At 35.1% G+C, this 13,066-nt stretch overlaps 1 protein-coding gene across 1 annotated transcript; it reads left to right on the top strand.

Moving 5' to 3' along the window:
* The first annotated feature begins 9,762 nt into the window (after positions 1-9,762).
* LOC107775638 (UDP-glucose iridoid glucosyltransferase-like) lies at positions 9,763-12,356 on the top strand. Its single transcript, XM_075240828.1, has 2 exons — positions 9,763-10,401; positions 11,310-12,356. The coding sequence occupies exons 1-2, from the start codon at positions 9,912-9,914 to the stop codon at positions 12,191-12,193; spliced, it is 1,374 nt and encodes a 457-aa protein (XP_075096929.1). The 5' UTR covers positions 9,763-9,911; the 3' UTR covers positions 12,194-12,356.
* Positions 12,357-13,066: the final 710 nt, after the last annotated feature.

Here is a 13,066-nt window from a genome sequence, read left to right on the forward strand (position 1 = left end):
GAAACAAATTACCTTTACACAATGTTTTATAGTCACACAAAATACATGTGCCTCATTTTATACCACAAGATTCAAAGTCTTCTCTCTTTTCTTAAATTTCGTGCCCAGTCAAATGTGTTCACATAAATTGAAACGGAGGGAGTATTTGCTATTTTCCGGCCCTTTCGTGTTTCTTTGTAAAGTTGATGGACATGTTAGATTTTATTCTTAAGCGGTAAAGTCACGCACGGTTTAGAATTTGGATCTTTAGTTTATTCTCATAATTTTGTTAATTTGGTACTTAAGGTTTGAGTGATAGATAATTTAATGAATTGAACTTTCATTTATATGGGTTTGATTTGGAACTGACCAATTAAAGTGTATATTCTTATTCCTTGTAAAGCTTTAGACTCACTTTTTGCACTAAATATTTATTGGTAGTTATCATTATGTGTTTATTTGAGTTGTCTGATTGTTCATCTACACTGTGATTAGAAAGGAATAAAGAGAAGTTCTTTTCATGGGGTCAATGGTTTTGTTATATTATTTGGACTTGGTATGTCCCTTTTAAGTGGAAATTGAATCTATAAGTGTAGACGGTGAATAATACTAAATAGCTAAGTTTTACATTTCTTTCACAATTCCATATTCATTAATCAAGGATTTCACAAACAATCTCAAGCAAGCTTCGGAAATAATCACTTATAAATACATTGTAGTTTACTTTAGGTGCGATTAATAAATCATCATGACTATGGGTATGGTTCCCGTGATATAGTTATGATACCTAATTCCCAAATTCGGGGGTGCATTTCATGTAACCCAATCATAACAACTTCGAATTTTAATAAAATAAACATGTCATGAAGCGCGGGTGCATTTCATGTAGCGTGGTTCGCGGTGTGTTCCAAAACAAACAAGTGTACGACAATCGTAACTTGTTCAAGAAATAATTCCATAAACCCTAAAAAAGTGGTATCAAATAATTAAAAGCAGTTATAAAGTTAAAAATGCACAATAGGTTCAAAAAACATGTAATAAATCAGATAATAGGCCAATTATTAATAATTAAGCGAACGTGCTAGAACCACGGAACCCGGGAATGCCTAACACCTTCTCCCGGGTTAACAGAATTCCTTATTTAGAATTTCTGGTTCCCAGACCATAAATAAGAGTCAACTTCCTCGATTCGGGATTTTAAACTAGTGACTCGGGACACCATAAATTATCCCAAGTGGCGACTCTGAAAAATAAATAAAATAATACTGTTTCGATTATTGTCACTTTAATTGGAAAAACTCCTCTTATACCCTTTCTGGATGTAAAAAAGGAGGTGTGACAGTGAGTAGAGAAATGAGAGAGGTCAGCTCGTGAAAACCCGCAAAGGGCGCCCCTAATCGAAAAGAGAATTCTTGTAGCCATCAGCATCGACAGAGTCCTGGCTAGGTTTCTCGATTTTGAGGCAAAAGTTGTGATGAATTTCTAAGAGTCGGACGGTTTACACAGATCAGGCATCCAATCCAAAAGGCATGTCATGTTCATTGAAGTCCGCATGTACTCCAGATAAGTCCTTCTTTCCTTTTCCCAAAAGCAACACATCTTGTTTTAAACTCATTCTTCATTCCATTGTTTATTTTCTTTGAATCCCTTTCGGTTTAACTCTGTTCCGAAACTAAAACAAAGAAAGGATGGTAAGACTGATTTACAGGGTTCTGATTTGATACAAGCTAATATGCAAAAAGGTACCTAGCCTCGTCAGGGAGCATAAGTCGGCCTCGACTGGCCATGGCGGCCGATGCTTCGAAATCAAAACTCTTGGAAGGAGAAAATCAAATTGAAGTTCCTATAAAGGCAAATAAAGTTGAAAAGGTTGAGTCCCACGTGGCCAATCATCTCGGCAAAAGTTTAGAAAGCCAAGGTCTCCAGAAAATGATACAGAGTAGTCAAGCATCTCGGTGCCATGCTGACAGAATCGGTTCTTCGACGGCAGTGTCCGCGAATCAAACTACTTAGGGCATCAAGGCCACAAACCATCCACCACTTTAAAAACTCACAATTGTTTTTTGAAGCAGGAACAAAGCATGCAGAATGGTGATTCTAAAAGAAAGAATGTCACCAAACGTAAGCTCTTTAAAATCTCCGTTTTTCTTTTACTTTCGGCATACATCACTATTGTTCACACCTCCTATTTTTACGTAGCTTAACCCAGATAGAACCTTTTCGCCTAGGGGGATCCAGCTCATAGTTCCAGGTAGAAGTACTCTTCGCTCAGGTTGTTTTTACGCAGCTTAACCCAGGTAGAACCTTTTCGCCCAGGAGGATCCAGCTCATAGTTCCGGGTAGAATTACTCTTCGCTCAGGTTGTTTTTACGTAGCTTAACCTAGGTAGAACCTTTTTGCCTAGGGGGATCCAGCTCATAGTTCCGGGTAGAAGTACTCTTCGGTCAGGTTGTTTTTACGCAGCTTAACCCAGGTAGAACCTTTTCGCCTAGGGGGATCCAGCTCATAGTTCCGGGTAGAATTACTTTTCGCCGAGACTTGTTTTACATAGCTTAACCCAGGTAGAACGTTTTCGCCTAGGGGGATCCATCTCCTATATCCGGGTAGAAGTACTCTTACGCCCAGGCTTAGTTTTCATAGATTAATCCAGGTAGAACATTTTTGCCTAAGGGGATCCAGCTCCTATTTTTGGGTAGAAGTACTCTTCGCCCAGTCTTAATTTTCATAGCTTAACCCAGTTAGAACCTTTTCGCCTAAGGGGATCCAGCTCCTATTTCTGGGTAGAAGAACTTTTCGTCCATGCTTAGTTTTTCACATCTTAACCCAGGTATAACCTTTTCGCCTAAGGGGATCCAGCTCATATTTTCGGGTAGAAATACTTTTCGCCCAGGCTTTGTTTTTACGCAACTTAACCCAGGTAAAACATTTTGGCCTAGGGGGATCCAGCTCCTATTTCCGGGTAGAAGTCTTCTTCGCCCAGGCTTAGTATTCATAGCTTAACCCAGGTAGAACCTTTTCGCCTAGGGGGATCCAGCACATATTTCTGGGTAAAAGTACTTTTCGCTCAGGTTGTTTTTACGCAGCTTAACTCCGGTGGAACAGTTCGCCTAGGGGGATCCAGCTCATTGTTCCGGGTATAAGTACTCTTCGATTAGGCTTGCTTTTCGTTACTTTAACGCAAGTAGAACTTTTTCACCCTGAGGGATTCAACATTTTTTCCATAATACAGGGTGTCAACCCTTGGTTACATTCCTTTTCAGTAATACAGGGTAACAACCCCTAGTTATATTTCCTTACCAGTATAGGGTACACCAATCCTTAGCTGTATTTTCCAACATAGGGTCTCCTCTCCCTAGTTGATTTTATTTTAGATATAGAGTATCTACTCCCTAGTCTCCTTCTCTAACATAGGGTCTTCATTCCCTAGTTGATTTTATTTTATATATAGGGTATCTACTCCCTAGCCTCCTTACCAGTATAGGGTACACCAATCCATGGTTGTGTTTTCCGATGTAGGGGACACCAATCCTTAGTTGATATAATCTTAAGTGCAGGGTACACCACTCCCTGGTATCTTTAATAATACGGGATATTCCATTCTCTAGCCATGTTTTTCCAACATAAGGAACGTCAATCCTTAGTTAAGACAACATTTAGACAATCATGGTATACCATTTTTAAAGAATCATATTTTTCTAGGGTACACCAATCCCGACACTTTATTGCTTTTGATAAAGTAGTTTAGAATTCTATTACAATAACTCACGAAATTTTCCTAGTGAAAACTGCGGCAGAAAAATTTCGTTTCGTTTGTTTGTTTTGGTATCTAAGCAGGTCTTACCTCAAGGCACATGAGTCGAGATTACCAAGAGAAGTATCAAAATGGAAAAGCAGATAAAATAATGTAGGTTGTTCAAGACATGACTGAAGTCACGAGCATTGCATTTTTCTATTTTGATCAGAAGAAGCCGTAGAATAATGAACTAGCACCTGCAGCTAGCAAGCATCAAGGTTCAGATCAGAGTCTGCGTGGAGAACCAGTCAAGACTCAAGGACAAGTTTCAGAAGACTCATAGATAAAATCTTGTAACTCATAGCTGATAGGCTTGTTTAGTTTCTTTTTGATTTTTGATGTAATAATAGAACTACGGACTGGAGCCTCGACGGAACCTCACTCGACTCTTCAACCCATCATTCCACCATTCTCCTTCAACTACACACGACATGTTTCTTTCATAACCCGGAATATGTAGGTTGTCCAATACCAAGACTCAGTTGCACCCTTTCTCTTTTCTTTTATCCTAATTTCTCCCATTTTGAACAAAGATATAATAAAAAATTAGTCACATGGCTCACCTTATTTTTGCTTTAAAGCTCTTCATGTTTTCAAGCAAAGAGGGGCATGATGTGAGCACTTAATTTTTGACAATATTTAGTTTTTATGTAAATATTTTTAGGTGTTTTAACCTACAATTTTTAGCTTTGTTACACTTTTTTATTATAGGATAAAAATACAAAATTTTAAAAGATCAATTAATACTATTAATATTATTTTTAAAAAATTATTTTTAAAATAATAAAAAATCCAAAAATATTAAAAGATTTTTTATATTTTGGGTGGATTTAAAATAATTGAAAAAGAAAGAAATTTGGAATTAAAAAATAAAAGTAAAGGTAGCTAAAAATTAAAAAAAAATAAAAGTAAAAAAAAGTAGAATTTTAAAAAGAAAAGCATAAGAAAGTGTATTGTTTTTTTTAAGAAAAGTAAAATGAGTGGAAAATAAAAAAAGTAAAGTAATTAAAGTTGAAATTTAAAAAATAAAAGTAATTAAAGTTGAAATTTTAAAAAATAAAAGTAAGAAAAGGTGAGGATTTATTTTATAAAAAAAGAAAAGCAAAATGAAAGTGAGATTTCTTTTAATTAAAAAATTAAAAAAATAAAATAAAAAAAATCTGAAAAATTTTGAATTTTTTTGCTATAAATAGAAAAGAAAATCTGAGAAGAAGGGGGAGAAAAAGAAGAGAAAAGAGAGGAGAGAATTGAGAGAAACAAAATATTTCTTCTTCTACGCTACGGGAAATTTTTACTCGCGTCATTCTTTCGAAAAAGAATCAGCAATTTACCACCCAAAATCCAGTAAAAATACTTCAAAACATCCCTTTTACATGCCAAAGAGTTGTGTCAATAGATGAGGTCGAGGATTCCGTTGGAGCTCTGTTCACTAGCTTTGATGTTTTTCTTCGCTTATGCTTGTTCGATGTTCGTCTGAGTTGTTGTACCTACTCTTGGAGACTCATCTAACTGAAAATCTTGCATTAAATGGTTTATTCTTCCCTCTGTTCTTTTTATCTTATTTTATGTGATTTTATTTATTTATCTTTAAACTTTATAAATAATAATGTAAATCAATCCTTAAATGCTATATGCTTAATCATGTTTCTGAAAATATAGTTTTCAAATTTGCTTTAAAGTTTGGAAGATTTGGACATCAATAAGTTTAGGCTTCAATTGTTGGGATGAAGGGTATTGATATATGATAGCTTATTTATTCAAATATCTAAAATCATACACTTCTTCCACAAACAATTCCATAACTCTTGGCCTTACAATAATCTTAAATTAGTTTTAGGAAAATAATTCAAGTGTGCTAGTTTATTTAGGTGCGCTTTAAATAATTAAACATCATGGCTATATGTATGGTCTCCATGGCATAATTGTGATATGTAACAAAATAAGTATTCATACGCGTGATTTATTTCAAGATAACCTTTTCATAAATTTAATCAAGCAATAAAAGCGAACATAGGTAAAAGATGAGAACCAATAAAACACACGTTATAAAAAAAATATAAGCCAAATATAGTCAATAAAGCGACCGTGCTAGAACCATGGGACTCGGGGAATGCCTTACACCTTCTCCCCGGTCAACAGAATTCCTTATCCGGATTTTATTTTCGTAGACCAATAATAATAAAGTCAAACCTTCCTTTGAATAGGGATTCAAATAAAAGGTGACTTGGAACACCGGCAAAAATCAATTCCAAGTGGCGACTCTGTAAATAAAATAATCACTATTTCAAATTTGTCACTTTAATTGGAAAAGCTCTTTAACCCACAATCCATAACACACATTATCTTTTGGAGGGGTAAAAAAGGGGTGTGACACCAGTCACTATGAACACAAGTTTTGACCGTATCAAGGAAGTTGTTTGCAACACTCTTACCTATTTTCTCCATCGCTGATCTGGTTGTTTTGATGTTTTCAGACAATCTTAATTTTTTTTGGGTATTTTGGATATTTGGATATTTATTTTGGGAGTTTTGGATGACTGTAATTATTAGGATAATCTAAACTGCTAATGGTATTACATGTTTCCCCATTTTTTGATTGATGCCAAAGGGGGAGAAAGGATTATTACTAACATATGCAGGGATATTAAAGCTCAAGTTGACTACAGCACAGACGAAGAGTCAATTACAAACAAAAGGAAGAAAAGTACCTATACATGAGGAGATAACAACTTGAGGGGAAATTGACTCATAAAGGAATCAACTACATGCAAGAAGACCCGTAAACAAGTTGCGGGGGAGTCGACTGCAAGAATAATCCAATAAACAGGAAAGTAGAATTGATTATGTTACTTTTGTCATCATAAAAAAGGGAGAGATTATTACATCTTGGTTTTAATAATGAAAAATAACCTACTCTTATTGCATGCTATCAAGGATCTCTAAAAAGTGGACGTTGTGAAGCAGAACGATTAAGAAAGAAAATATGAGCCAACTTAGGATCCAGAAAGCTATCCAAAGAAGGAAGGCTAAGATAGCAGAATCAAATCAAGTGGAAAATCTACTCTTAATTTTTATTCACGGGCATCGAGGAATATTATAATCTACTCTTGATCTTCAATCACAAACGTCAAGGACAATTACATCAAACACGCGTGGGAAACTTGCAAAGCCAATCAGCTACACTATTCAGGGGAAGCATATCAATCATATTGAGCCTCAAGGATCAACTATAGGAAAGTTCCAACCTTATTCTTGGAAAGAATCAATTAAGATTCACTCCAAAGTTCAATTCTTTTGGGTTGCCTATCTCTCAAAGATCTTCTCCAATCAAGGCTCTTATTAAAAAATAATCTCTTAAGATATATATATATATATATATATATATATATATATATATATATATATATATATATATATATCCAAACAAGCATTATAGTCTATTCTAGATTTACTACGTAATTAGCAGAGAGAAGAAAGAGAGAAAAATCACTGGTGAGGCATTGTATCAAAATGTAGAAAGTCAATTGTATTCTAAGAAGAGTTGGTGCATGCATGACAACATCAATTAACTTGTACAAAAAAAAATTCAAGGAACTTGAAGATAGAACCCTCTTGCAACCCAAGGAGACTGGACTAGGATTCACATTGAATCCGAACTAGTATAAAAATATTCGGTATCATTTACTTTACACTGTTTACTTTTGCATCTAGTCTTAGTCGGCTAGTGGCAAACCTATGTAGTGTTTACTTTGCATCTACTCTTAGTTGCGAAAAGAATAAATAACAATCCCCCCCCCCCCGGTATTTCACCACCTTCCATTAAACATAAATCATGTGAATTCTAAGAAATGATGAACTTGGAACTTTAAAATATTAGACTACTTTGCACAACAAAGAGTTCGATCGATTACTTTCAACAAGGGTATTTTATTCTCCTAATAATAATGGAACAATTCTATTCGTAGGATCAAAAAGAAGCACATTTTCTTTCTATACTCGATGAATAGACATACACAACGGAGATCTCATTTTCTATGACAAGAATGCGTCCATACTTATTTATCATTAGAAAATTATGTTCGTAATAATCTGAGTTTTTATAGAAGTCCGATCAACATGATTGAAAATGATAGCAATACATCATCTTTTATAGCTAGCAATGCAAGAGAAGTCTGCAATAGGTTGTTAATGTCATGATGTAATGTGAAAAATGAAGATCACTTTTAAAACAACAAAACAAAGCACATAAAATGTGCCAACTGTCCACTTCACTAAATCATGCTAAATTAACTTTAACAAACTTGGTGGAAGTTTAAAGTACACCCGGGACAGTAAGAAAACCATCTCTTTATCATCATGCTAAGAGTATACAAATCTTAGATTAGTCATTAGTTGTTAATGAAGCACAAGTAGCTATCACGAATCAAAGTTTCAAAAGCCAAAAGAGAGATTTTCTGACGAAAAAAAAGTTAGTTGAGACACGGGATAATAAGGCAGGCGGCCGCTTTCGATACTTTGTGCCAAAGCATGCTCAGTTAATCATCAATCTCCAGCCCAAAGCTGACCAGTACATCCATGACCAGTTAACAAAAATTCTTGTTGAATAACATTGAATAATAATGAAAGTATTTTTTAATTCATATTTGATTTTAATTTAAAATTATATTTATATGTGTCTGTAAGGTAAAAGTGAAATTTATCCTTTTTTTTTAAATCTTGGGCTCCATCTTCTCCTTGCAAAGTCTTGCTTCTGATTCTCTCTGTCTCTAGTTAGTTACCTTTTATTGTTGATCTTCTTGCTCTGTTGCTACCGGAGCTATTGGATATCGACCTAAGAGATACTAAACAAGGTTTGAGGGGAAGGGATGCTGCTATTGATGGACTAGTGCTATCTCTGGATCTAAGAATCATGGAAGATATAATTGAAATATGCACGTGGAATTAAATCAATCCACCATTTTGAGCCCTTAAGTATTGGTGGGGTTGCTTGAAAATAGAACTGATTTCACTCCAAGTCTTGACAACCAAGTTTGGAAGTAGCAAATCACAGGGGCTTTCAGTTAGTTTCTTTTGAAAAATGCTGTCCAAAGTGTCCCTCTTATTGACCGGGCCAACTCCTTTACTAGTTACTATTTCTCATTCTGCTCAGAAGTGTCCAAAGTTTAGATGTGTCACAAGAATATATTGAGAAAACTTATGGTGGAAGAAGGCAAAGAATTGAGGCAGAGAGTACTTGATATGAAACAGGAACTCCATATGTCTTTTCAAGACGGTGGCTCAACACATAACTCTTTGAAGAACTTAACAGAACTCATTTCTTCATTCTGCTCAGAAGAGTCTGTGATCAAAATTTAATTTGAAAAATTTGTGTGTTGTCGCAATGCTATATCTCAAAATAAGAGTGGATCCACTTCCTGAAAAGTTAAAAATGAGACAATTGACCTTAGCTGAGGCATGTGCCCTGGAATTAATGCTGATTTTTATAATATATCTTTTCTAATAATATATTTGGCTTTAATAAAAATATGCATTTAAAAGATTTCAACTATATATATGTAAAGTTTGAGTGAAGACAATGGTTGCAGCTGATGCCTTTACGGCGTTACCTTCAATTTATATGTCTCTTTGTGCAGATGGAACTGGTAAAAGTTGTTGTCATGTGACCAGGAGGTCACAGGTTTGAGCCGTGGAAACAGCCTCTTGCAGAAATGCAAGGTAAGACTACGTACGATAGACTCTTGTGGTCCGGCTAACATTGCAGTCTTCGCTAGCTGCATGGTTTTTATCATTTTTCTATTCTCCCACCATATTAATCAATTGAAAGACAAGCAGTAAAAGTTACTACTAATTTTTCATTAACTATTATATGCTGTACTCCTAGCTATTGTCTAACCATATAAAGACAAGCAGTAAAGTTAAGCATAAGCCGGCTGTTTGTAGCTTACTATATCTGTTGCCTATCATATCAACACCCAAATAGGGTTCCTTGATTCAAAGATCAAACAAATAGTATAACAATATGTACTGCATATAAAGATTTGTGAAGAACAATTATAAACATACTACTTAACAAATATTTCAGAGCTCAATATTCTCTCAGTTCAAAACTCACAACGTCTAAATTCTGAATTCGCCACTGATGAACCAGATGGCTGTAGAAGAAGCAGAAAAGCGTTGTGTGGTTTTAGTACCATCTCCGTTCCAAGGGCATATAACGCCTATGCTTCAACTGGCCTCGATGCTTCATGCTAAGGGATTCTCCATTGTTATAAACCATTCTGAGTTGAATCCTCCAGATAGCTCCAAACATCCTGAATTTACATTCTTGCCACTGAAGGATGGCCTGTCAAACGGCGATCCTTCTTTATTGAATCTATTGAACATTATACCAGCAATGAATAAGAATTGCAGAGTTCCATTTCAAGACTATTTGGTCCAAATGATGGAAAAACCAGAGCTCTATGGTCAAATCTGTTGCATAATCTATGACCATCTTATGTACTTCATAACTGAAGTGGCTGATCACCTTGAGCTTCCAACTATTCTCCTCCGGTCCAGTAGTTGTGCTTATATGGAAGCTATTTGTGCCTTTCTTCAATTCCAGGCAGAAAAGTTTACTCCTTTGCCAGGTAGGTTATGGAGAATACTGTGTTTGGTACGTTAAAAATATGTGTTATAGTTTCAATGTATCGCTATTTTGAATCGTGGAAAATCTTTTCTTCGATAAAAATATTTTTTCCCTAATGAGGAAAAATAACTCCATTTATGAGCTAGGCATGAATCCTTTGATCAATGAGTTCAACTGTACCAAGTATTTTCGACATGGAATATTTATGTATGTTTATAAACTTAAACCACTAACATTCCAAAATAAATTAAGTTTTGAACCCTAAAAGTAAAATGAATTTAGTGCTATAAAACTTAGAGATTGAACACCATCAAGTTTACACCTGGTAAAAAACCGACAGTCGACGAAGAAAAATGCTTCAGTTATGGACATCCCAGTGGGCCCCCTCACATCAGGTTTTCGAGAAAGAAGAAATAAGAATTGCTTTTAACTTCCTATCGGTCCTCTTCTCTGTTCTAGGTCCTTTCCTCACTGAGGACCATGGGCCAACAACTTCAGATACAAAACATGATTTTTCCAAAAATCTAAGTTGTGCCTCCGGGAAGGGATTATAAATATCTCGGTTTTTTAGTTCATATCAGCTTCATCGGACTTTAATATTCAAACTTATCACTAATAAAACATTCTTTTTAATTTACTATCGTATATATGTTGTGCGACCCTCCCCCTCCCTTTCGTTAGCCGAGGGTCTTCCAAAAACAGCTTTTCAGCCTTCTTAAAGGCAAAGGTAAGGTATGCGTACGCACTTCCCTCCTCAAACCCCACTTGTGGAATTATACTGGGTTGTTGTATATATCTTGTGCAATCAATAACCTAGAAAACAATTTCTCAAATTAGAGTCTTTCACAAAGTATTGTCACAGCCTGGTCTTGAGCTTTAAGACTAATTTACCTACTTATACAATTACAGAGGCTAAGCTGCTGGATCCAGTGCCCAAAATACCAGCCCTCAGGTTCAAGGATCTTCCATTTGCTCTGACGTCCGAAATTCCAGAGCCTCTATTGCAGTTATTAGAAAAGGTGACTAAAATAGGATCTTCTGTGGCTATCATTGGGAACACTACTGAGAATCTTGAGAACCGAGCATTGTTATGGCTCCGACAACATTATCAAGTTCCTATTTTCACAATAGGACCTTTACACAAAATGGCGTCCTCCTTGCAAACGAGTTTAGCAGAAGAGGACGCCAGTTGCATTTCGTGGCTTGATACTCAAGCCACTAACTCTGTTCTTTATGTAAGCCTAGGGAGTATAGTTGTTATGGATAAAAAGGAGTTGATTGAGACAGCTTGGGGATTGTTCAATAGTAACCAACCATTCTTGTGGGTAGTTAGGCAAAGTTCTATAGATGGTTCAACGTCGATTGAACATGACTTACCTGATGGCTACTTGGAAGCAGTTGGAGATCGAGGTCGTATAGTAAAATGGGCACCACAAAAAGAAGTATTGGCGCATCGTGCAGTTGGAGGATTTTGGAGTCATTGTGGATGGAATTCGACATTAGAAAGTATTGTTGAAGGGGTTCCCATGATTTGCAGGCCATGTTTTGGTGATCAGAATGTGAATGCAAGATACATAACGCACGTATGGAAAGTAGGCCTTCAAATAGGATCTGATGATTTGACTAGATGTGTCATAGAAAGTACAATAAGAAAACTTATGGTGGAAGAAGAAGGCAAAGAATTGAGGCAAAGAGTAGTTGATATGAAACAGGAACTCCAGATGTCTTTTCAAGATGGTGGCTCGTCACATAATTCCTTGAAGAGTTTAACAGAATTCATCTCTTCATTCTAATCAGAAGAATCTATGATCAAGATCTAAGTTGAAAGATCTTGTGTATTAATATTGTTGCAATGCTAAACAAAGGAACGATATTTCCTGTTGGGATATACTATTAATCATGCGGTTTAAACATAGTATTATATTTTATTTTTTATGGAACAATTATTTATTTAATTTATTCAATTCAATAAAGTACTATTTTTGTTACATGTGTGTTCTTTTAGTTATGTAGTAGACAATTTAGTGTATGGAGTCTTAGCTCATGCACATAAGATTAAATTGTTGGTTCTCATAATTAATAAACTATGTTCACAATCAAAGATATTGTTGGACAAAATATCTTGATGATTGTAGTACAAGATTATCGTATAATTTATCTTAATTATGGGAGTAGTTTTACTCCAATTCTTGTGCTAGTATACTCAGTGTATATTGAACGGACCAAGTAGAGAAAAGATGTTTTTGTACTGAATATATCAAATATATTCTCTAATTCATTAAATGAGCTTATACTCCTAATCTTGATATAATTATTATGATCAATGTAATTTGTTTATTGTTTTGATTTATCAAAAGGTACGACTCTATTTAGAGTTAGTATATGCCTAATAGATTGGACAATAACGAATAACATTTGTGAATAATAATTAGTTGATAGAATCCATGACTCGATTTTGGGTTTAATGATACCCCTTTATGTAAACTTATAAGTTTTTATGTGAAAACCCGGCCGCTGGATTTTGTATCCGTCACATGAAATAGTTTAAGCGGAATTATAAAGGATTTAATTAGTTAATTGAATTAAATTTTCAGTGATTTAATTTAATTAACTGGTATTTGAAATCTTAACATGAGGAGTTAAATAAGTGTTAATGAATTTTCGAA

The sequence above is a fragment of the Nicotiana tabacum genome, chromosome 3 (genome assembly GCF_000715075.1).
Source record: "Nicotiana tabacum cultivar K326 chromosome 3, ASM71507v2, whole genome shotgun sequence".
Taxonomy (NCBI): domain Eukaryota; kingdom Viridiplantae; phylum Streptophyta; class Magnoliopsida; order Solanales; family Solanaceae; genus Nicotiana; species Nicotiana tabacum.